At 44.3% G+C, this 23,505-nt stretch overlaps 1 protein-coding gene and 1 non-coding gene across 3 annotated transcripts in view; both read left to right on the forward strand.

The window, feature by feature from the left end:
* KCND3 (potassium voltage-gated channel subfamily D member 3) overlaps positions 1 to 23,505 on the forward strand; it is a 324,410-nt gene extending 300,905 nt beyond the window's left edge. The window contains exons 4-8 of one of the 2 annotated variants that reach the window (XM_021001774.2): positions 16,475 to 16,576; positions 18,074 to 18,163; positions 20,054 to 20,110; positions 21,383 to 21,630; positions 22,719 to 23,505. In XM_021001774.2, the coding sequence (XP_020857433.1) occupies positions 16,475 to 16,576; positions 18,074 to 18,163; positions 20,054 to 20,110; positions 21,383 to 21,630; positions 22,719 to 22,920 (699 nt within the window). In that variant the 3' untranslated portion in view covers positions 22,921 to 23,505. The remainder of the gene's footprint in view (positions 1 to 16,474; positions 16,577 to 18,073; positions 18,164 to 20,053; positions 20,111 to 21,382; positions 21,631 to 22,718) is intronic. The other variant, XM_021001798.2, reaches the window with a different exon arrangement.
* On the forward strand, positions 814 to 920 carry LOC144458059 (U6 spliceosomal RNA). The gene has a single exon (XR_013487611.1). It is a non-coding gene; the product is annotated as a U6 spliceosomal RNA (small nuclear RNA).

Raw genomic sequence — 23,505 nt, forward strand, 5'->3', positions numbered from 1 at the left:
TAGGACTTAAGGGGTCACTCCCACCTGGGTTCTAGCTATGACTGGTGGACCCCACCAAGTTAGCTAGGTCACAGCAATAGAATCAGAAGCCAGAATGAAGGCCTGGCTAGAAATAAGTCACACATATAGAGTCAAAAATCCTAGTTCTCTCAACCCTCCCTCTCTCTGGTATAAGACGGCACCATCCCTGCCAGCAATCCCTCTAAGTCAGGGGTTCTATTTTTTTTTCTTTTAGGCATTTGGGGTTAAGTGACTTGCCCAGGGTCACACAGCTAGTAAGTGTCAAGTGTTTGGTCTGAGGCCACATTTGAACTCAGGTCCTCCCGACTTCAGGGCCAGTGCTCTATCCACTGCGCCACCTAGCTGCCCCTAAGTCAGGGGTTCTAGACTTTTTCTGTTCAGCATACATGGATCCCTTTGAAGAAGGATGCTTTTAAATGCATAAAATAAAATACATAGGATTACAAAAGAAACCAATTCTACTGAAATACAGTTGTCAAAAAAACTTTTTTTTTAAGACGCTGACCCTAGTTAAGAACTCCTGGCCACAATGGTCTACCACAAATGGGGTCAAACTCAAATAGGAACTAGATCGTGAGGGCCAATATTGAATTAGAAAACCACAAATTAACATTATGTATGTTGTATTGTGTTTTTACTTACTTTGTTAAACATTTCCCAATTACATTTTCATCTGGCTTTGCTCTGGTCTACCAATACCCAAATAGACAAATTATGATAAAGGTGGAGAAAGACTAAGTAAAGTGACTGCGGAAAGAGTAGTAAAAAGAATGAGCCTGGGAAAAGTAGGATGTGGGATAACTTTGACAGCACATAGGCTAAAAGTGGAATGATACAGAAAAGATGCCTGGCCCTTGCTCAGGAATGATATGCAAATTCATGAAGCGCTCCACCTCTCTCTTTTTCTCTCTCTTTCTGTCTCTGTCTGTTTGTCTGTCTGTCTGTCTCTCTCTCTCCCCCCCCATCTCTCTCGCTTTGTCTTTTTATCTGTCTCTCTTCTCTCCCTCTTTCTGTATCTCCCTCTCTTTCTGTCTCCGTCTTTCTCTTTCTCTTTGTGTGTATGCAACTCTTCTCTCCCTCCTTCTCTTTTTCTCTCTCTCCCTCCCTCCTTTCCTCCCTCCTCTCTTTCTGGTGGGGGGAGAGTTATAGAAGCAAAGGGATAATGGTAGTGATGCTTAAAAAAGAAAAAAGGAAGAAAAGAAATTAATCAATGGCACATTTTCAGAATGAGAGGAAACCAGAAGGGAGTTCTAAAAGAGACAAAAGCAAGGAAGGTACTCTTGGAACCACGATACTGAGATAGCTGCATGTTTTTTTTAATGCTATACATAATAGTCACACCCTGTTTAATATATATGGGCCACTAGATGGCGCCATAGTGCATAGAGTGCTGGACATAGAGTCACAAGACTAATTTTCCTGAGTTCAAATCAAGGCTCAGAAACTTTAGCTGTGTGACCCTGGGCAAGTCACTTAACCCTGTTTTCCTCAGTTTCCTCCTCTGTAAAATGATCTGGGGAAGTAAATGGCAAACCACTCCAATATCTCTGCCAAGAAAACCCCAAATGGTCTCACAAAGAATTAGACATGACTGAAAACAACTGAACAAGCTTAATATATAATCCTCTTTCTTCCATGCTCCTTTATAAATAGAAATTTTCATGTTGGCTGATGTTTATCAAGTGCATTATAATAAAAACTAGCATTTTAAAAGATTGTAAAATGCGAGGCAGCATGGTGTATGAATGTATGAATAAAACACATATTAAGTGCTTACTATATGCACAATAAGATTTGAAGCTACAAATAGAAAAGTTAAGCAGTCCCTCCTCTCAAGGAGCACACATTCTAATTAGGAGAGAAAACACATATATAAGGTTTCAGCTGCAAGTCAGATGGAAAGGTCCCAAGGTCCTTAGAGGGCAGCATCAAAGGAGACCGTAATGCCTCTTCTTCAATGTCACTTCCTCAGGCATAGTGAAGACAGCGCTGGCATCAAACCACAAAGACTGGGGTTGAAGTCCTGCTTTTGACATACTGGCTGTGTGACCTTGGACAAGTCACCTAAACTTTCAGGGCTCTTAGCAGGTCTCTAAGACTATAAATCACAAAGTAGGTGCTTTAGTAGAGGGAATTACCTCACCTGGGAGTGGCCTCTATCAATGAAATTCCAGGTCTAGTCCCTATCCTTAAAAATCATTTTTAAAGAAAAATATGGGGGCCGAATGCCAGGATAGAACAAGGGATACTGGGTTTGAATATTAAAGAATTATCATCATTATAATCGTAGACTAGCCATGTTGCAGGACTGTAGATCATGGAACACTGCAGTAGCCTAAGAACTGAAGTAGAGGATTTCTCAAGGAGCAGCAGAAAGGTGCATAGTCGGAGTAAGCAGGCTGCAATGCATTCCATACAAGGAATCACAGAGGAAAAAGAGAAATAAAGGCTGTCACCAAAGAAGTGTATGAGGACAAAGCTGGTCATGTGATAAGAGAGGATAGCCCATATGGTCCACTGATATCATCTCTCTATCAAGGGAATTTAAGGAAAGTTGCCAGGACATTGGGTGGATCCCAGGACAATTCCTCACAGTAACCCTGCCAAGTAGATGCTGTAATTATCCCCATTTTTTTTGTTTATTGTTTAGTCATTTCAGTCATGTTTGACTCTTCATGACCCCATTTGGGGTTTTCTTAGCAGAGATACTGGAGTGCTTTGCCATTTCCTTCTCTAGCTCATTTTACAGATGAGGAAACTGAAACAAACAGGGTTAAGTGATTTGCCCAAGGTCACATAGCTGGTGAATGTGTGAGGCTGGATTTGAATGTCTTCCTGACTCCAGGCCTGGTGCTCTATCCACCTAGCTACCCCTATTATCCTAATTTTATACATAAGGAAACCAAAGCAAACAGGGTTAAATGCCTTGTGCAGGGCCACACAGGTAATATGGGTCTGAGGCTGGATTTGAACTCAGGTCTTCCTGACTCCAGGTCCAACACTCTATCCACTGTGCCTCTGATGAGGATGATAATAGCTGCTGTTATCATCTGGTGAGGGGACATGGATGAGAGTCAGAGGAAGGAAAGGCATGGGTCACTTGCAGTCTGCATCATTGGAAGAAATGCTTCCAATGCTTTCATATTTGTGTAGATTCATGAAACAGTGTAATCGTAGAAAGCTAGAAGTAGAATAGACCTTGGACATCGTCCTTTCCAGCCCTCTCCTAACTCCAAGGCCAGTGATCTTTTCTACTACACCAGGCATGCCTAAATTCATCGACTTCCATTGGTACCAGGCCCAGTGGATTCATTCACCATTAATTTATTTCACAAACATTTGCTAAACCATTTTCTCTATTCAACTAGGCTGTGCAGTGGATGGAGCTGTGGCCTGCAATCAGGAAAACCTCAGATAAAATCTGGCCTCAGCCACTTACCCTAAGCAAGTCAATTAAAAACCTCTGTTTGCCTCAGCTTCCTCTTCTATAAAATGGGAATAATACTAGCAGCTAGGGGCAGCTAGGTGGCGCAGTGGATAGAGCACTGGCCCTGGAGTCAGGAGGACCTGAGTTCAGATCCGGGCTCAGACACATAACCCTCACTAGTTGTGTGACCCTGGGCAAGTCACTTAACCCCATTGCCTAGCCCCCCAAAAAAAATTAAAAATAAAAAAAATAATAATACTAGCACCTACCTCGAAGGGTTATTGAGAGTCCCAAATGAGATAATAATTGTAAAATGCTTAGCACAGTACCTGGCTTATTGTTAGGATTTTGTTGAATGAATGAATAATTGAATGAATCATTTTAAAGTATTTACTATGTGCCAAGCACTGTGCTGCTCAGTGGGGATACAAATAGAAAAATTGAGATAGTCCCCCTTCTCAAGGGATTCACACTCTAATTAGGGGAAACAGCATAAAAAAGAACGTTCAGCTGCAGTGCAGATGGAAAACCCCAGAAGTCCTCAGAGTGCCGCAGTGAGTCAGTTGGGAAGACCCAAGGGTCCTTAGAGTACATCAGAACTTCAGACGGCAGTACTGGAGGTTGGCAGGGGAGATGGGAAGGCCTGGAAGACCTTAAGAGGCAGAAGCAGGGTCTTACATCTTACCCAAAAGAATACAATTAGTGACTCCCATCTCACCAAGCCTTGGGAGCAGTGGAGCAATACAGTTAGGTTCTAAGTGGCAACAGCCAGGGAAGGGAGAGAGAAGGGAAGGGAAGGAGGCAGGAAGCCTCCTTCCTAGGACCAGTCTTTCCGTATCATTGCCATCCTGGATGGGGTCTGTTAACCCACAGCTGGCTCCAGAGGAGAAAGTGAGGTTGGTGACTTTGCACAGTCCTCCCACGCTTAAATCCAATTCACTTGCATGTCATGGCATCACCTCCCTGATGTCATGGTCCTCTTCGAGAAAATGAAGGATAAACAACAGGCAGAAAGAAAAGGATGTCCTAGCAAAGGGGTATGAGCAACAGTTAGACAGGTAGTAGGAAAACAAAGGGAGAGCAGTGTCCCCCAAAATAAGGGAGGAGAATAGCTAAGAAGAGGATTGAAGGGGTTTAACAGTGTCAGATGCTACAAAGAGGTCAGGAAGGATGAGAATTAAGAAAAAGACATCAGATGTAGTAATTAAGCAACAACAGCCTTGGAGATGTGACTCTAAGGGGTTGTGATACACTGTGGTACAATGAACAAAATGATGAGTTTAGAATCAGAAGACCTGGGTTTGAAACCTGATCCTGCCTCTTGCATCTGTATGACCTTGAGCCTGTCTTTCACTTCTCTGGGCCTCAGTTTCCATATCCTGTGCTTGTCTCCCACCATGAAGACGATAGGTTTCCCCTGTACTGTCCAAATCTTGAAGGCATCAAAGATAGGAGGCATGTGGAACAAAGTAGGCTCGAGGGATTGGGATGAGTGATGTCATGCACGTCATTTCATTGAGGACTTTTTCTTTTTTTTTGAGGAGGCAGTGCTTTGCATCTCATTGTTTCCCTATCAGGACAAGCTCTCTCTTGATCAAAGGGCTTACATCATCAAAATGTCAAAAATAAATAAATAAGTAGTTCACACATCCCTGGTTAAGAAGCCCCCAGTGGTTTGCCAAACTCTGAGATGCAAGGTCCTGTCTGCACACGCGCAGTTGTGGAGCAGCTTGAGCTTAGAGAGAGCCACCTGGTGGTCTACACTGGTACTACGGTCCAAGTAGTTAGTGGAGAAGGTGACAAAGGGCTCCATGATCTTTTATGTGTGAATGAGGGGGATGGATTAGATGACTTCTCAGGGCCCTTCTAACTCAAAATCTGTGATCCTATGAGTGAGAGCAGTTGATGTAATTAATACACTTTGAATTTTTTGCACATTTATGTTTCAATATTTTTTAATACTTTCATGTATCTCTGATCTCATTGATGGGATACTTACTCCAATTGGACAAATAGCAAACTCTCCAATCTTTCTAATCCTATTTGACTCTGATCTTTTTTCTTCCTGTAAATCTTCCACAAGGGAACCACCCAATGCACTGAGGGCCTTCCTCTGGATCATGTGATATCACAAACCCCTTTATTTTGCTGCCTGGTGGAGCCCTATGGACCTGTTCTCAAAATAATGTTTTTAAATAATTGAAGGAAACATTGAATTTCAGTTAGAACAGATGTTCCTAACCTGAGGTCTGTGTGTCTAGGTTTTTTTTAATATTTTGATAATTATATTTCATAGTTGAAGTAGCTAGTGGTACAGTGGATGGAGCGCTTGGCTTGGAGTCAGGCAAATCTGAGTTCAAATGTGGCCTCAAACACTTACTGGTTGTGTGACCCTGGGCAAGTCATTTAACCTCTGTTTGCCTATTTCTTCAATAGTAAAAGGGGGATAATAATAGCACCTATATCACGAGATTTTTGTAAGGCTCAAACAAAGATAACATTTGTAAGACATGTTTAGCACAGTCCTGGCCCATAGTAAATGCTGTATATATGCTTATTCTCTTTCCTTTCCCTTTCAATATAATTGGTTTCCTTTGTAATCCTACATATTTCATTCAATGCATTTAAAAATATTATTCTGAGGCCTTAGAGTCAGGCCTCAGACACATGACACTTACTAGCTGTGTGACCCTGGGCAAGTCACTTAACCCCGACTGCCTAAGCAAAAAAATATATATATACTGCCAGAAGAGTCCATGACCCAATAAAGATAAAGAATCCCTGAGTAAAGATTAGTGAAAATAAAGATGTGATTTTTTTTTCCCATTCAAGTTCACATTCCCCTTGAAATCCATCTGTGGACTCCCCAAATAAGAACCCCTGCTCTAGATCTCATGATGTTATGTGGGTGCTAGAATAGCACACAGGCCATCCAGCTGTTTACCTTTTGTTGTCAATACATAATCAGCCATCCACTATCTCCAGTCACACACCTCTCTGATCGTATAAAAGATCATATCTTTTACATCACTTTATGCGTTTAATTTCATCATTGTAACATACTACACCAGGAAGAATATGTGGGTTCAAATCCTAGCCCTAATACAAATTGGCTGCATGACCCTGGGTAAGTCACAACTTCTCAATGTCCCAGTGTCTCTAGGACTATAAATTTCAAAAAAGCTGCCAATCTTCATTAGTAGAGGAAGTTATTTACCAGAAGATCCCTATATCAATGAAAGCATGGATCTGGTCAAAAAAAATTATTATATTGACCATATGCCTCTCTGTTGTCCTACGGGTGACCCACCACTTGGATTCGTCAGAGACCATACTGTTTCATAATTCTCTGTTATGTAGCATGACCAGAAGCATATTGATAAAAGAATAATGGAATTTTATTTCAGGGAGGAACTTGGGGTGATTAAAATCACTGCACAATTTCCCAAATGCAATCCAGTTCACTCTCTTCCTCCTATTCAATTCTCAGTCCTTATCTTTGTCCATCAGCAGCATCCATAATATATGCTATATTGGGCCAGCTCTGTGGGATAGTTATACAATTGCATATCATAATCTGGACAAAAGGCATTCTTCATCCATTTGGCTTTTCCTATGTGGATAGTTAGGCTAAATGTTTATAAGTAGTGATGGACCTCACTTAGAAAGTTCTGCAGTATTGTGGGCCTTAATACAATTAGCACAATTAGCAGAGAGGAACATCTGGAGGACTTCAACCACAATAATCTTTCGTCCATTTGGACTCTGCATCATACTTTCTTCTTGAAAGTGGCAAACGTTTTTAGCAGGAGTATATCTCCATTGTTTATGCCTCATTTGATATTAATCATCAGGAGGTCATCAAAGACTTATCACCACGGTTGCTTTTATTAAACAGTCTTGTATGATCTTAAGTAGAAAATGATATGACATTTGTTGTAGGAGGGCCATACAGGCAGCAAAAGTGCTTTTCATAGTCAACAAACAGTAGGCAAAGTGGGCTGTTATATTCTCTGTACCTTTCAGTCAATTGTGTGAAAGATGTGCTCTGCTTTCAAATATCATTTGGGAAATCCTGCCTATTAGACCCTTCTCATATCTTCATCAAGGACGTCCTCAAAAACACACGTAAATTATTCTCATGGAGATTTTGTAGAGATGAGAAGGTAGGCATATGAGTCAATACTTCTTATTGATGCCTTTTTTTTGGGTGGCAATAGCAGTTGTGAATTTTTTTTCCCCAATCATTAAGCATCTTCCTCCCTTTCAAATAGCTCACAAAATCAATTCCCTCAAAACTGTGTTGTTTCCAGCATGGATCTCTCCTGTTTACACTTGGCCTGATGCAGCTGTTTTTTCTGTCTTTGTTTTCTAAAATGTGCTATTTCTGCTTTCTCACATTTCCTCGTGTTTAGTTCAACTCATTTCACTTCCTATGGGAAGCCTTTCCCGATTCCCTAGCTATTCAGTGCTCTCTCAGATTGTCCTTAATTTATTCATATGGGCCAATGCTGTACCTCCCTAGTAGTAGAATGTTAGCACCTTGAAGGTAGGCACTCATGCTGTCTTTGTGTCCCTAGCACGGAGCACAATACTTTTCACAGAGTAGGTGCTTAGTAATGGCTTCTGCATATCTCCCTTTGGACTGAAATTACTAAGTATCAAAGAATGTGCTACTTTGATTTGGAAGGTGATATTAAGTCCTTTGGTGAATATCTCTACCTTTTCCTCTGCAACAGATCTTGGCCCATCAGCTGGTCACTTATTTTTGCTTTTGTTCATTATGAGCACATCACCAAGTATCTGTGAAATTATGTTTCATGTTGCCTTTGCGCCACATGACAAAACTATCTCCCATCAACCCTTTTCTTAACGCCTTTCTAAAGAGAACCATTCTTTCATTTCACCACATCTTCCTTGCGTCTTCTGGTCTCATTTACGGCAAGAATGCCATTATTGACCAAATAAGATAATTATGGACCAAATGAGATAGCATTTCTAAAGCACTTAGCACAGTGCCTAACACGATTCATAAATGCTAATTTCCTTCCCTTGTTATTGATATGATTCAGTTTTGTAGTAGTATGTTATTCATTGGTCACTGGTCAAGGATCTCCAATGTAGAATACATATCAGCAGTTAAGTTTTAGAAGTTATCTAAAACCTATGTGATTCCTCAAATCCATTCTCAGACACTTAACTTGCTATGTGACCCTGGGCAAGTCTTACCTTCTGTCTGCCTCAGTTTCATCATCTATAAAATGAGAATAACAATAACACTTACCTTATAGGATTGTTGTAAGAAAAAAAATAGATAATATTTATAAAGTACTTTGCAAATCTTAAAGTGCTATATAAATGCAGTTTTTATTAGCTATTATGATTCTTAATACCTTCTTCCCACTTTACTATGCTAACAGAAGGGGAAAGTGGGTCACTTAAAACTGAGCCATTTTGTATCTTTCTTCATTTTGTGAGTTGCCATGGTCCAAGAATTCATCACCTCGTGGCCAGCCTCTCTTTTATTAGTCTGGCTGGACCTCAGAAAGTAGGCTCCATCTGTTGCTAGGACCACACACAAAGCTGGCATACCATTTGAGATCCCAGGGTAACTCACATGCAACCATGAAACATCAGAGTAGTACATTTGTGGATTTGTCTGCATTCATCATGTATTATTTTGTATTAATGATATCTGTATATGTATCATATGCCCCTACTAAATTATAAGCTTCATGATGGCAGAAATAGTGTCTTTTCTAGTACAAGGCTTACTGTCCTTAGTAGACAAGGAATGAATGTCCACTGAATTGAATTACTGAATACCCCAAGACACTGCACTAGGCACTATGAGAGAATACAACGATGGAGAAGAAGTGATCCCTGCCCTCCCCAGCTCATATCAAGGGAAATCACAGCAGGAGCCACACTGAATTCCATATTCTGGGTATTGTTCCATAAATACATTGCCAACCTCTTCATCCTGTGTTGGAAATGATTAAACGATACAGTGTATTTGATATGACAATCTATTGCTTTAATAGAGCCCAGGGTAAGATAAGATTAAAAGAAAGGCCACAAAGGAGAGAAGAAAAATCTTTCATCTCTAGAAAGTAATGAAGACAGACCCCAGATACGATACAGGTCTAGCTCTAAGTGGTGGGATCAAATTATAGAAGGCTATAATGAGCTTGACACAATTGGATTTCCATATGCAGCTCTCAGCACCCAGAGCTTCCCCAAAGCAATAAAAACTACCTTCTCCTATGGGGAGGGAAGAACATTGTTTGGATGTAAACATGCAGTTGGAGGGGAGAGAGGGACAGATTCTCCGAAGCAAGGAGCTTGTCAGGATGAAAACGACTTTCAGAAACTTGGCCAGCTGGGCAGATAGCGAATGGATGGATTTTTTTTCCCCTCTCTTCCTCCCTTGTTTCTACTTCCATTTCTCTGGCCTCTCTAGCTGGGGTGAGCAGCTGAAGGAACAGGAAAGAAGGGGCAGGCCACAGCCTAAGAATGGGTTCATAGACTGAGACCCAGAAGGGACTTTAAAGGCCATCTGGTCTGAACCCCTTGTTTTCTGCATAAGGAAACTGAGGTCCAAACAGTTAAGTGACTTCCCAAGGTCTCATAAGTAAGACAAAGGTGCTATTTTAACCCAGAGCAGCCTGGTACAATGGAAAGACATTGGCTCGAATCCCATCTTGGACCTCCCTACCTGGGTGACCTTTCTGGACTTCAGTTTTCTCACCTATAAAATGAAAAGCAAGTTGGCCCGAATGGCTTCGGAGGCCCCTTCTGGTTCCAGATCTGTGGTCTGTACCAATGTGCTTTCCACTATACCTCGCTGCCTTGAAAAGCTATACAACTTCCTATGCTTGTTTAACAGGATTTGTGGTCCAATTCTCCAGTCCCTCATCCTAGCCTAACTGATTTCTGGGGTCATCCTGGGAGGATGACCTCCAACTCCCATCAGTGCTCCCAGATTAGGCAGCCATTGGCAGACTCTTTCCTCAGATGGCTGAGTAGGAAAGGAGACAGTGAAAAACTAAGCCACTTGCTTGAATCTATGTAGCTAGTCTCAGGCATCCACTGGCTTATACCCTTGACCCTGCCTTCTACCTTCCACCAGCCCTTTGTGGCTAAATTTATTTTGCTGATTTGCTATAACTTGGTTCTTCAGAATTTCCCTAAGCTCAAAGCTACCATCATTTGTATACAGAGTTGACATGACTCACGATTTGCATAATTGTTCTAAGGGTGGGGATGACTTTGGCTAGACCATCCATACTCTCTCAACCCAACACTGCCAAGACATGTTATTTGTGAAATACATGTCCAAGGTCTAGGGTGCAATGTATGGCCATGCCACAGCAAAGTTCTGTGGCTTACTTGTAGATGAAACTCTGACCCTTGGACCCATTTGCTTTGAGCTGCTAACCAATTTACCTAAATGAGAAGTTTCCTCCCCTATCCCTCCAGGCTCACTCGAGAGGTGGGAACCTAGGACTTTGAAGCCCCAGGTTCCCCACCCCTGCTGTAAACCTTCTTTGATCTCTGGACAGTTCTTTCCCCCAGTAATTTTCTGAATATTACTGGTCATCATCATCCTCCTGACAGTGGTGAAGGCAAGATTCTCTGGGCTAATGGACAAATCATGGCATATGCCCTGCATTTCTATGAGATAACTCAAGCCCCTGGATCCCTGCACTAGTTTTAACAATTAACAACCAGTGGGGGCAGCTAGGTGGTGCAGTGGATAGAGCACTGGCCCTGAAGTCAGGAGGACCTGAATTCAAGTCCAGCCTCAGACCAAACACTTGACACTTACTAGCTGTGTGACCCTGGGCAAGTCACTTAACCCCAATTGCATATATATATATATATATATATATATATATATATATATATATATGTATATATGTATATATGTATGTATATGAACAACCAGCCAAACAGGACTCAGGATGGGGACTGCCCCCAGGTGGAGGGATGAAGTGGGGTAGGGAGAACACAACAAAATAATTGAATCAACCAAGGGTGTGTTAAGTACCTCCAATGTGTCAAGCAAATGAAACAATCCCTGCCCTCAAGGAACTTAAATTCTTTTTTGTTTTTGCTTTTAGGCAATTGGGTTTAAATGACTTGCCCAGGGTCACACAGCTAGTAAGTGTCAAGTGTTTGGTCTGAGGCCGGATTTGAACTCAGGTCCTCCTGACTTCAGGGCGGTGCTCTATCCACTGCGCCACCTAGCTGCCCCTAAGGAACTTAAATTCTATCTAGAGAGAATGTGTACATGTAAAAATACCTCTAATATGCAAAATAAATACAAGATAATTTGGGGGAAAGAAGACAGTTCAGGAGATTAGGAAAAACTTCATGGAGAATGCTAAGGTTGAGCTGAGCTTTGAAGAAAACTAGGGATTCTAAGAGATTGGGGTGAAAAGAGAAGACACAGGAGAGAGACAGGAGATGGATGGAGTGCTTTGTGTTTAGAAGAGAAGGAAGGGCAGCTTGGCCAGATTGTGTGAAGGGAAGTGCCTTCCTGACCTAACTCTCTAATTTAAGGCAGCTACCAACTTCCTTAGAACCAGAGGGATGAATGAAATGACCCCAGGAAGGCACTGTGAGTCTGGTGTTGCTGCTCTCCTGGTTACAACCACAAAGGAGTGTATTTGGTTGGGTGAACCTAGAGTCATCTGTGAGTTCCAGAGTCTGAACTTGAGGCTACTTCACAATCTTTGGGGTCCCTTCCCCCAGCTCTTCTCACCTCTCCTCCTTCTCCCCCAAAGATTCCTTCCCCCACTGACTTAATTCCTTAGTTGTGCTGCTGTCATGGTTACACCGATGAGGCTTATTAAGAAGAAAAAAAAGCAGTCAGTATGTACCTTGCGTCATTCCCAATTCTGCCCAGTGGGAAAGGTGGACGGTCAGAAGTCCTTAAGGCTGAGGCACATTTCAACGAATAAGAAGCTAGACTAGGCATCCTTAACTGGGAGCTTCTGGGAGAAGGGCCTAGAGAGACTTTTTAACATTTACCATAGAAGTCAGTGTTCTGAAGTCAGGTCCCAAATTCATGAGAACAAATTCAGAGAGATATAGCCACAAGGCAAAGCTTCCGCACAGTCTTCTTCTTCTTCTTTTGGCAGGGAGGAGAGGAGGGGGGCAGCAACTGGGGTCAAGTGACTTGCCCAGGGTCACACAGCTAATAAGTGTCTGAGACTGGATTTGAACTCAGGTCTTCCTGACTCCAGGGCCAGTGCTCCATCCACTGCACCACCTAGCTGCTCCCACATAGTCTTTTTTCATTATTTATTGAGTGCCTACCATGGATCCAGCACTGTGCTAGGTACTAGAGGGAGATGCAAAGAAGCATGGTAGTTCCTCAGTATCCTTGAAATCTAGTCGGGGAGATACATGCAAAACACCTGCAGCACAAGCTAATAGATAAGACCGGCCGTGTTAACTGGTGCTTCAATTCCATTCAGGTCAGCATCTGCCAAGTATCCACTGCTGTGCTAGGCACCAAGCAATAAAAACAAAATGAAGAAGCCCCTGCCCTAGAATCGGGGGACCGGGTGTCCAGAGAAGAAAGAGCACTTAGGGGCAGCTAGGTGGTGCAGTGGATAGAGCACTGGCCCTGGATTCAGGAGGACCTGAGTTCAAATCCGGCCTCAGACACATAACACTTACTAGCTATGTGACCCTGGGCAAGTCACTTAACCCCATTGCCTAGCAAAAAAAAAAAAAGAGCACTTAAAACAAGGTGATCAGTAACACTTAGATATAGTCTAGATCAGTAAGTTCCCTGAGGATAGGAATTGTCTGGCACTTAGCACAGTGTCTGACACGTAGTAGGTGCTTAATAAATGGTTATTGACTGACTATCCTATTTCTGTCTTTGTACTCCCAGCCCAGATCTTTTATTTTGGTGGGGGGAGGAGGGGAGGAGGAGTCCAGACTTGAGAGAATAATGAAACCCCAATGTGAAAACTACCTCCACCAAGACAGACAGGCAACTCTGTAACTGACATCTTTGAGAGCTCTCTAGGTTTCCCAGGATCACACAGCTAACACGTAACAGGGGCAGGTTTTTCCAACTCTGAGGTTAACCAGGGCTCTGTCCACCATGGTAGGCCACCTCTCGTGCCAGATACATAACAGATGCTTAATACATACGTGTTGCATTGAATAACTATTAAAGGTCATACAGACATGAGAATAATGTCTCCCATTCACTTGATACTTTGTAGTTTACAAAGTACTTTTTTTTTTTTTGGTGAGGCGATTGGGGTTAAGTGACTTGCCCACAGTCACACAGCTAGTGAGTGTTAGGTGTCTGAGGCTGGATTTGAACTCAGGTCCTCCTGACTCCAGTGTTAGTGCTCTGTCCACTTCACCACCTAGCTGCCCCATACAAAGTACTTTTCATAAGACAACCTTAGAAGGACACTTGAGAGTTTATCTACTATGATTTACCAGAGACTATATGAATTTAACTATAAAACATTCTTTGCATAAATAAAGATAGAGGGGCAGCTAGGTGGTGCAGTGGATAGAGCACTGACCCTGGAGTCAGGAGGACCTGAGTTCAAATCCAGCCTCAGACACATAACACTCACTAACTGGGTGACTCTAGGCAAATCACTTAACCCCAGTTGCCTCCAATCAATCAATCAATCAATCAATCAATAAAGATAGACCTAAATATTTAGAGAAACATTAGTTGCTCATGGATAGGTTGAGCCAATATTATTTTTAAAAATGACAATACTACCCAAATTAATTTATTTATTCAGTACTATATCAAACTCCCAAAGAATATTTGATAAAATTAGAAAAAATAGTGATGACATCCCTATGGAAGAACAAAAGGTCAAGAAACTAAAGGGCGATAATGAAAAGAAAATGGAAGAAAATGGGATCTATCAGTACCAGATCTTACACTGTACTATAAAGCAGTAATCGTTAAAATAATTTGGTACTGGTTTTAAAAAGAGAGAAGTCAATCAGTAGAACTCATTAGGTATACAATACACAGAAACAAATGGTAGCATAGTGTTTGACAAGCCAAAAGACCCAAGTTATTGAAAGGGGAAAGACTCACTATTTGACAACAGCCAGGGAGAAATTAGGTTTCACTTCACCACATACAAGATAAGCTCTAGATGGATACATGACCTAGACATAAAAGGTCAAATCAAAAACAAATGAAAAGAGAAAGGAAGAAATTACCTTTTGGATCAACGGATCTACAACTAAAAAAGAAATCAAGAGAAACTCACAAGATAAAATGGATAAACATCATTATTGTTATCATCACACTGTTTTAGGCAGAACAACATGAAATCAAATGCACAGAGGTGGGAAAGTACAGGATGAAGGGCCTTGAATACCACAAAAAGACATTTAGGTTTTACTCGGTTGACAAGGAAGTCACTAAAGATTTTAACGCAGGAGGACAAGACAGATCTATGTTTGTACAGAAGGATCCCTCTGTCCAAGATATGAACAATGCGAGAGAGAAATAAATGGGAGAAGAATGACTGGAGGGGAAGCAAGACCTCTTCCGAGTTTAAGCCCAGTGCACAACACAGGGAGATCCTTTCATACTGACACAAACAAATGGAGACGTGTACTGCCTGTATGTATGATCTTTCTTTAGTCAAACAAATGTGAGTGATCTTATATAGTCATCATCGTCATCAGCACCATTTATATAGCTGTTTAAAGTTTGTAAAACACTGTGCATGCTACTTCAGTTGGCCTCCTAACAATCCTGGGAGGTAGGTGTTATTATTATCCCCATTTGACAGATGAAGAAACTGAGGCTGAGAGAGATTAAGTGACTTGCCCAAGGTTACATAGCTAGTAAGTATCTAAGGTGGGAGTTGAAATTAGATCTTCCTCACTCCAGGTCAAACACTGTATCCACTCCAGTTCAAACACTGTATCCACTCCAAGAGCTTCCTTCCCTAAGCCCACATAAAGGTAGCATGTCAACATATTAACTCCAGTGTTTAAGTACAATATCTGAGTTGCCCACTACAGCATCCTCTTTGAGCCACCAGCCCAATCCTCTCCTCAGCTTCTGGCATGTTTATGAACTAGCCTTCCCAAAAGGCTAAAATATGCCCTCCGGTCACCAGAGGGTGCTCACCCTGAAGACAACTAGATCGCCTTCTACACTACCCAGATTTAAAAATGGTAGCAGTGGCCATGTCTTACATTTAGTCTAGAAAATGAAATGGAATATTACTCCAAATATTCAAATAGTCTGCTCTATGATGTGTACATAACTCCAGAATACCCATCTCATTTGTCTGGGATCTCTTCTCTCTGCTGATGACTCCCTCTACATCCACAGGACTCTGATATTTAACATACTGTGATTACATAGTTTATTGAGCACAGCCAGAAAAAGAAATGTCAAATATACCCACCTCTCACTATCTCCTAAGCCTTCTCCGGCTTGCCCTCCCAGATCTTCAGAGAGACAACTCCCAAATCACCCATAGCCGTAGGAAAGGAATAAGGAAAGGAGGGTGAGGAGGGAGTGACCTCTCATCTCAGGACCATAAACCATTTGAAAGAGAAAGCAGACAAGATGGTGTCGGAAAACAATGTCCCCTTCTCAGCTTATTATTAGTCCAACTGAATTCACAGTGGCTGACATCTTGGCACTTGGGATAATCTTTTGTCAAAGTTTCCATCTCTCCTCCAGGATCTCTGCCCAATATCATCATCTCTTTCATAGCTCAGGTCTCTGGCAGCCTTGCTGTCTGGCCAGTAAAGTCTTTGGCGACAGTAGTAGGGGGTAGAAATGGCAACCCCCACCCTGTGATGTAGCCAGTCCTGCAGTGCAGCATGCTCAGACCACTGTCCTAGGCCACATTCCTAGACCTCAGCTCTGAATGGAAGGAGCTCACCACCACACATGAAAATACTATCATGAGAGCAGCCTCAGTACTGTGTAAACTGGCCCTTAATGATCTCTGTCCCTCTCATTGTCTCTCTCAATTACAGAAAGCGCGCCTTGCCAGGATCCGTGTGGCCAAGACTGGTAGTTCCAATGCCTACCTGCACAGCAAGAGGAATGGTCTTCTCAATGAAGCCCTGGAACTGACAGTCAGTATCCTGGAGTTGGAGGGAGGGGATAGGGAAATGGGAAGGGAGAGAGAAAAGCTGTGGTTTTCTCCTTCCCTCTGAACCCTAGGTCCTTCTCATGCTCATAGCTTATCCCCACACCTTCCCTCAGGTAAGGAGTGATACTTCTGACCTTCCCCCAAACATCAGATCTACCAGAATTCACCTTATTAACCATCACCTCCAACACACACACACACTCTCTCAATCTCTCTCTCTCTCTCTCTCTCTCTCTCTCTCTCTCTCTCTCTCTCTCTCTCTCTCTCTCTCTCTCTCTCTCTCTCTCTCTCACGACTGTCCAGTTTAAGATGAATTTGAAGAACTCTGAGGCCTGCCTGTTAAGACTTAATTCCTCACTTCATAGCTTCCCATCAAGGGCATTAAGCGTAACGAGGCCTGTCTCCTCAAAGAGGAAGCTATTCCGATGCTTTTCTCCTCTAATCAAACCATCAAGTACTTATTAAGCCCCTACTGTGTGCCAGGCACTGAGCTAGATGAGGCTACAAAGGCAAAAACAAAGAAGCTCCAGCCTTCAAGGAGCTTACAATCTAATGGGGGAGATAAGATGCATACACAGGTACATTCAGAATATGAACCAAACATATACAGGTTCACCTTGGGCACAGGGGGGACAGGCATCAGGAAAAGCCCCATGAAGATGGTGGTACTTTAACTGAATCTTGGAGACCAGGATTTCAACACGTGGAGATGAGGAAGGAAAGCATTCCAGGCACGGGGGGGTAGTACCCAGTGAAGGAAGACGGAGTGTCACGTGGGAGGCACAGATGGCTCCCGTGGCCTAACCCAGGGATGCTCCGAGTGTGTGCAATGGAACTCTAGCATGATTCAGATTTCACTAGGTGTGCCAAGAACCTCCTCCCTCTACCCCAAGACCTGCTCATTCCCCAGCCCCCTTCTCCAGCTGCAGTCTGCCACCTGCTTTTCCCAGCTTACTCTCAGGAAGGTCACACAATCACAGCCCTCTCCTAGTCCTGAGGAAGTACAGAAAAAGGACAGCAAGGAGGTGGGAGATGAGAAAAAGCCTGAGAGGAATCCCAAGGCCCCAGCGATGGATTAGTGGCCTGACTGTCCAGTAACCCTTCTTTGCTCAATGGGCCACAATTCCCCAAAGCAAAGAATATTGTGAAGCGAGAGGGGGAAAAAAAGAAAGCATGAAAGCAACTGGCTGAAATCCTGGCCGATCTGAAGCTGTTTGGGGCCATGCCTAGGTAGCTTGTACCTTACTAGTTCCGGGCAACATGCATCCCTTCCTCGCTAATTTCTTGATCAGTAACTAGAGCATCCTCCTCACTCACCCCTATTCCCTGAGCAAAGCAGCAAGTGGTGTGGCTGCCACTGAAACCTGCATACACCCTAAAAGTCAATAAACAATTTCCTGTCACCCAGGGAAAAAGGGGAGCTGGGAAGAAGGAGCCACACTCTTCTCCCTGCCTTATCTTGTCTCTTCCCTTGTCTCAGGGTTCCCCAGAGGATGAGCACCTGACCAAGACCACATCACTTATTGAGAGCCAGCATCACCACCTGCTGCATTGCCTGGAGAAAACTACTGTAAGTCTCCCCTTCCCCCACCTTAGCCATCCCTCCCAGTGTTCAACTTCCCTCCTCCTAAAGGTATACCCTTAGTCTCAAGCCCAGCCCCAGTTTGTAGGTGCAGCCTGTCCCTCCACAGACCAAGATGGTGCCAGGGAATGGTGGGAAATTAACCATCCTCGGTTAACCAGCTAGGTGGTGCAATAGATAGAGCACCGGCGCTGGATTCAGGAGGACCTGAGTTCACATCCGGTCTCAGACACATAACACATAACTAGCTGCGTGACCCTGGCCAAGTCACTTAATCCCATTGCCTAGCCAAAAAAAAAAAAAAAGAAATTAACCATCCTCTCTCTCCCAGCATCACCCCATGATCTCCACCTCCCTACCCTGAACTCTATGTATCATCAATTGGTGGCAACTCTGCCATTACGTACCTAACAGAGCAAGAGAAAAAAGGATTATCTTGGGGTAATGAAAAGAGCTCCGGACCTGGGTTCAAATCCAGACTTGGCCTGAGAGGCTTTGGGCCTTTAATTCTTTGAACTTCAGTTTTTGAATCTGCAAAATATAGATAATAATGCTTGTCCTACCAAACTCAGAGAGTTTTCTGTGAGGATCAAGAGGGATGAGGCATAGAAAGCAGTGAAATAAATGCTCTATAAATGTGAGCTACTAAGCTATGATTATCTCCCAATTACAAGTGACTTGCCAGGGCCTGGGCTTTCAGATAAGGCTGGAACTTACTTCCTATTGCAGCTACACATTTGTAGCCAACAGGAGCTATGGGGCAGGCTATATGCTATCACAGTATGACTGATCTCCAACTCTAATGGGCTGACACATCACCCTCCAAGTAGATGCTACTGAGCCATCCCCTCCCCTATCTCCTCATTACCGACAGTGTGGCATTCTTGGACTAGACAGCAGCAGCCCCACAGCACTCTTCCTGCACCCAGGAAAGGCTTCAGTTGGTGCTCTTTGGCCAGGCCCCTCTGGTGCCCCACTTCCACCCATGTGGAAAGTGGTGGGAGATGAAAGGAGCTTTCCAACTGAAGATCATGACTACTGCCCCACCTACCCCCAAAGCCCTGGAGAGGTCCAAGCCCTGAAAGGCTAATGAAGCAATACCAAGGCCTGGGTTACGGGGCCATAGCTGGAATGAGATGCCTGGGCCACCTAAAAAGGCCACAAACAGGACGGCAGCATTCACACCAAACGTTCCACAGTTCTCTGGTACCTTCCCTTCCCCAGACTGATTGATCAGCATGTCAGAGAGGCTTTCTGAGTAAGACTATCTAAGACTCTCCCCTCTCAGGCCAGAGGGAAAGCGCTTTAAATACGCACTCTGCGGGTGGCATGTGAACCCCAGAGAGGTTTCCAAATCAGGAAGCCTGAAGCAAACCCTGAAGTTTCCAGGCCTCACCAAATACTTCTTCCCTTGCCCCAGAGGACTGCATTTGCATGTCTTATGAGGCCCCTGGAATTCTCCTCCAGGACTTGGAACAATGCTAAAAGCACAGGCTCAGACCTAACTGCCCTTTCAAACTTGCATGTGCCAGATGGAATGTGGACATTTTAGAGGGGAGGGAGGGAAGAGGGGGAATGGTTTGGGTTGAGGGGATGGAATGTTGGGATTAAGAAAACAGGAGTTGGAACTAAGGATAAGAGATTGGGATCTGAGGGGGTGGAATGTGGGGACTGAGGGGGTGGAATGCTGGGGATGAGGGGGTGGAATGCTGGGGATGAGGGGGTGGAATGCTGGGCCTGACAAGTGGAATGTTGGGGCCTGTGGAGATTGAGGGGTGGAATGCCAGGATTGAAAGTGGAATGGCAGAGGTGAGCTTGGGAATGCTGGAATGTACAATCAATGGTGTTTTTATCTTCTGTTGGCATGTTGTCCTGTAGGGGTTGTCCTATCTTGTGGATGATCCCCTGTTATCTGTACGAACTTCCACCATCAAGGTAGAGCTTTTTACAAATTCAATTCCTGTTTTTTCTCTCTGATTCCTGTGGCGTATGTGGACTGTTCTCTTTCTATCACTCGGTCCGGTTTCCTTGCATGTGCTGTTACTTCTCCCCCCGGGGCCTGTCCTGCCCTCCGCTGTCACTACCAGTACCAGCTCAGGCTTCCAATTTTCTGTGCAGATCTACTCAGCAACCTTTCTCTTCCAACCTTCTCCTTCTCCCTTGCTGGGGGTGGGGCGGGGGTGGTTGAACACGGCACTTGTCTTGGTATCCTGTGAGTGTCCGTGTGCCTTCTCTGTCTGTGCCACCTCCTTGGGTCTCCCGGGGATTCCTGGTTTTGGCTCTCAGGCTAGCCTTTGCTCCAATGTGACCTCTCCTCTTCACCCTGGCAGCCTTAGCCAGGCCACAGACACCCCCCACAGGGCATCCTTTAGCCTTATAAGATGTCCTTATCCATAGGTCCCCAGTTTGTCCACTTCTCTTTCTTGACTTCAGTCTGGAGGACCCCAGTCATCTCAAGTTCTCCCATCATGAGGGTGTTTGACTTTAAGGAGTCCCCATGCTCTCCTCACTAACAGCCCAACAACCTTCCCCCTTCCCCTCTCAAAACACCTATATTAGGAAAGCATATCCCTTGTAACATTTAACCCTATTGCCATCATGGGGAGAAGCACTCCAACTGCTTTAGTTTATAAGCAATACAGAAACTTTTTTGTCTCCCCCTTCAATAACAATAATGACAAACATTCATTAAGCACCTGCTATGTGAAAGCCATTGTGCTAGATGGAGCAAAGAAGTGTGAAGTCTCAACCGACCTACCTCTAGTGATGTCACCAAATCCCCTTCTGGTGACCAGGAACCATGCTGGTCCACTAACCCTCCCAGCCTACATCCCCACACTCAAGCTTCTAAGTCCTCCAGCACCCAAAAGTAAGCTCTGACCCACGATCATTCAGATAGTTATAACTGTATATCCCTAACACCCTTCTGAACCACTACTCCAGAAGGAAGACACAACACAATCCCACCATTGTGCCAACCCTTCGCCCCCATCCCACTATGATAGCCAGGGCTGCCAAGATGATTCTTTCTTTCCTCTCTCAACGCCTGTGGGATGTTACCTTTCGTGAATGTTCGTCTGTGCTCCAGTCTCCTGGGGGCCTACCCCTTCAGAGCCCAGGACAAGACCCTCCAGTTCATGTGTGAGGGGAATTCATCCCCTCCCTCCCACTTCTTCTTCCCACATGCTTCTCTGTCCTTCCCAACAGAACCATGAATTTATCGATGAGCAAATGTTTGAGCAGAACTGCATGGAGAGCTCGATGCAGAATTACCCGTCCACGAGAAGCCCTTCGCTGTCCAGCCACCCGGGCCTAACCACTTCCTGCTGCTCCCGTAGAAGCAAGAAGACCACCCACCTGCCCAATTCCAACCTGCCTGCCACCCGTCTGAGGAGCATGCAAGAGCTCAGTACCATTCACATCCAGGGCAGTGAACAGCCCTCACTCACAACCAGGTGAGTATGTCCCATTCCCCCGCCCTTTTCCTTATGGGGTCTAACCCAAGAGGATAACATGACACCAGGTTGCTGTCAGGACTGGAGTTAGAAATCAGGCAGCAAGATCCTTGCCCAGAGAGTAGACTTGTTTTCCCCTAGGGAAAACAACATTATTATTAGAGTCAGCTCTTATTTATTGAACAAATAGTATTTATATGGCACTTAAAAATTCATAAAGCACTTCACTAACAATCCTGGGAGATAGATGCTACACTCCCCATTTATTAGAGGAAGCAATAAGTATTGCCTCAGCTGGATCACACAGCTAGTGTCTGAGGCAGGATCTGAACTCAGATCTTCCCCTTATCTACCTTGCTATCTGCCAACTTAGTTTCCATGACCTAATCAGTATTCTCTCTGCCAATGCAGACCACAATCCTATGTCCTAATAGGCAGCCATTATGAGCTGCTGCCGGCCAAAAAGCCAGCACCTGACTGAGAACCCCCGATGATGACCTTTTCTGAACCTAGCTTCAGATGACAACCATCCAGTCTGGAGCTTGACCTGATAAACCCTTCCAGCCTGGTAGTACCTGTGAGAGTTGGTACTGCCCGGGACTAACCTTCAGGAACCCAAAAAGGAGACATCACAGTAGGACTTTAGTGGATGGTTTGAAGCTGATCGACAACTAATTTTGAATCAAAATCTGACTCTCCAGCCCTACCCACTACTGCCATGTACACACCTAGGGGGAGGGGGAAGGGAGGATTAAGAAAGCAGAGTAGGGAGAGAATTGGTCCTGTGTCTTCATCTGTGTAGGAAGCTCCCTGCAGCCTGGCATCTTGTCTCATTTACAGTCTCAAAGAATTGTTCAGGGCAATTGACAAGCTAAGTGGACCTGCCCATAGTTGAACAGTCAGTATGTCAGTGCGTTACGTACAATTTTTTTTAAATTAACCATTATTTTGGGGATCTTCTGAGCCCTGTTCAGCTTCAGTAATGGGGTAAAATTAAATCTGCCATGAATAAGAAACCTGGGAGTTTGAGGGAATCCTGGGGGGAAAGGAAGGGGCAGCCCCTCAATTCTTTTTTCTATCTACCCCAGTCGTTCCAGCCTTAATTTGAAAGCAGATGATGGACTGAGACCCAACTGCAAAGGATCCCAGATCACTACAGCCATCATCAGCATCCCCACCCCGCCAGCGCTGACCCCGGAGGGGGAGAGCCGACCGCCACCATCTAGCCCTGGCTCCACCACGAACATTCCCCCCATAGGCAGCAACATCGTCAAGGTCTCCGCCTTGTAAAGCCACTGAGGGAAGGGCTGGTGGAAGGGGTGACAGGAGGGACGGGGAGGTGAAGGGAGCCTGTCAAACCAGGCTGTTCCCTTCTCCTTCCCCTGCCGCTCCTGCCTGTCCTGGTTGTACCCCTCACACTGAAACTGTGCCTGCAAGCAGGAAGGAGACACTTCTGCAGCCGTTGCTGCCAGAGGGAACAGAGCCCTGGGCGCCATTACCCCACTCTGGAGCCGTGCAGAGGCAGGGCAGGGAGGCAGGGGACGGGGACCTGGGGAGGGACCATGTGCCAGGCCAAGGCCTGGTGGGGTGTGGTGGGGGGGAGCCTCAGATCAAACTAATGATTGTTTCTGGAGACCCCAGCGAGGAAAACACAAGAACGAGAGAGCAGCACAGAGGCCAAGAAATCACATGCAAAACAGGAAGGAATATTAACACTGTGTATTTAAGCACCTTTTTCAAGGCTTTTAATGGATAATATTTATTCATGGGACATGACTGAAAAAAAAAAGGTGGAAAACAAAGCAGAAAAACAACAGATTTTTGGGAAATGTTTTTCTCCATGGACCCAATACCTTTAACTAAACCAAAACAATG

Source organism: Phascolarctos cinereus, unplaced genomic scaffold (genome assembly GCF_003287225.1).
Source record: "Phascolarctos cinereus isolate Bilbo 61053 unplaced genomic scaffold, phaCin_HiC Scaffold_5;HRSCAF=322, whole genome shotgun sequence".
Lineage (NCBI taxonomy): Eukaryota > Metazoa > Chordata > Mammalia > Diprotodontia > Phascolarctidae > Phascolarctos > Phascolarctos cinereus.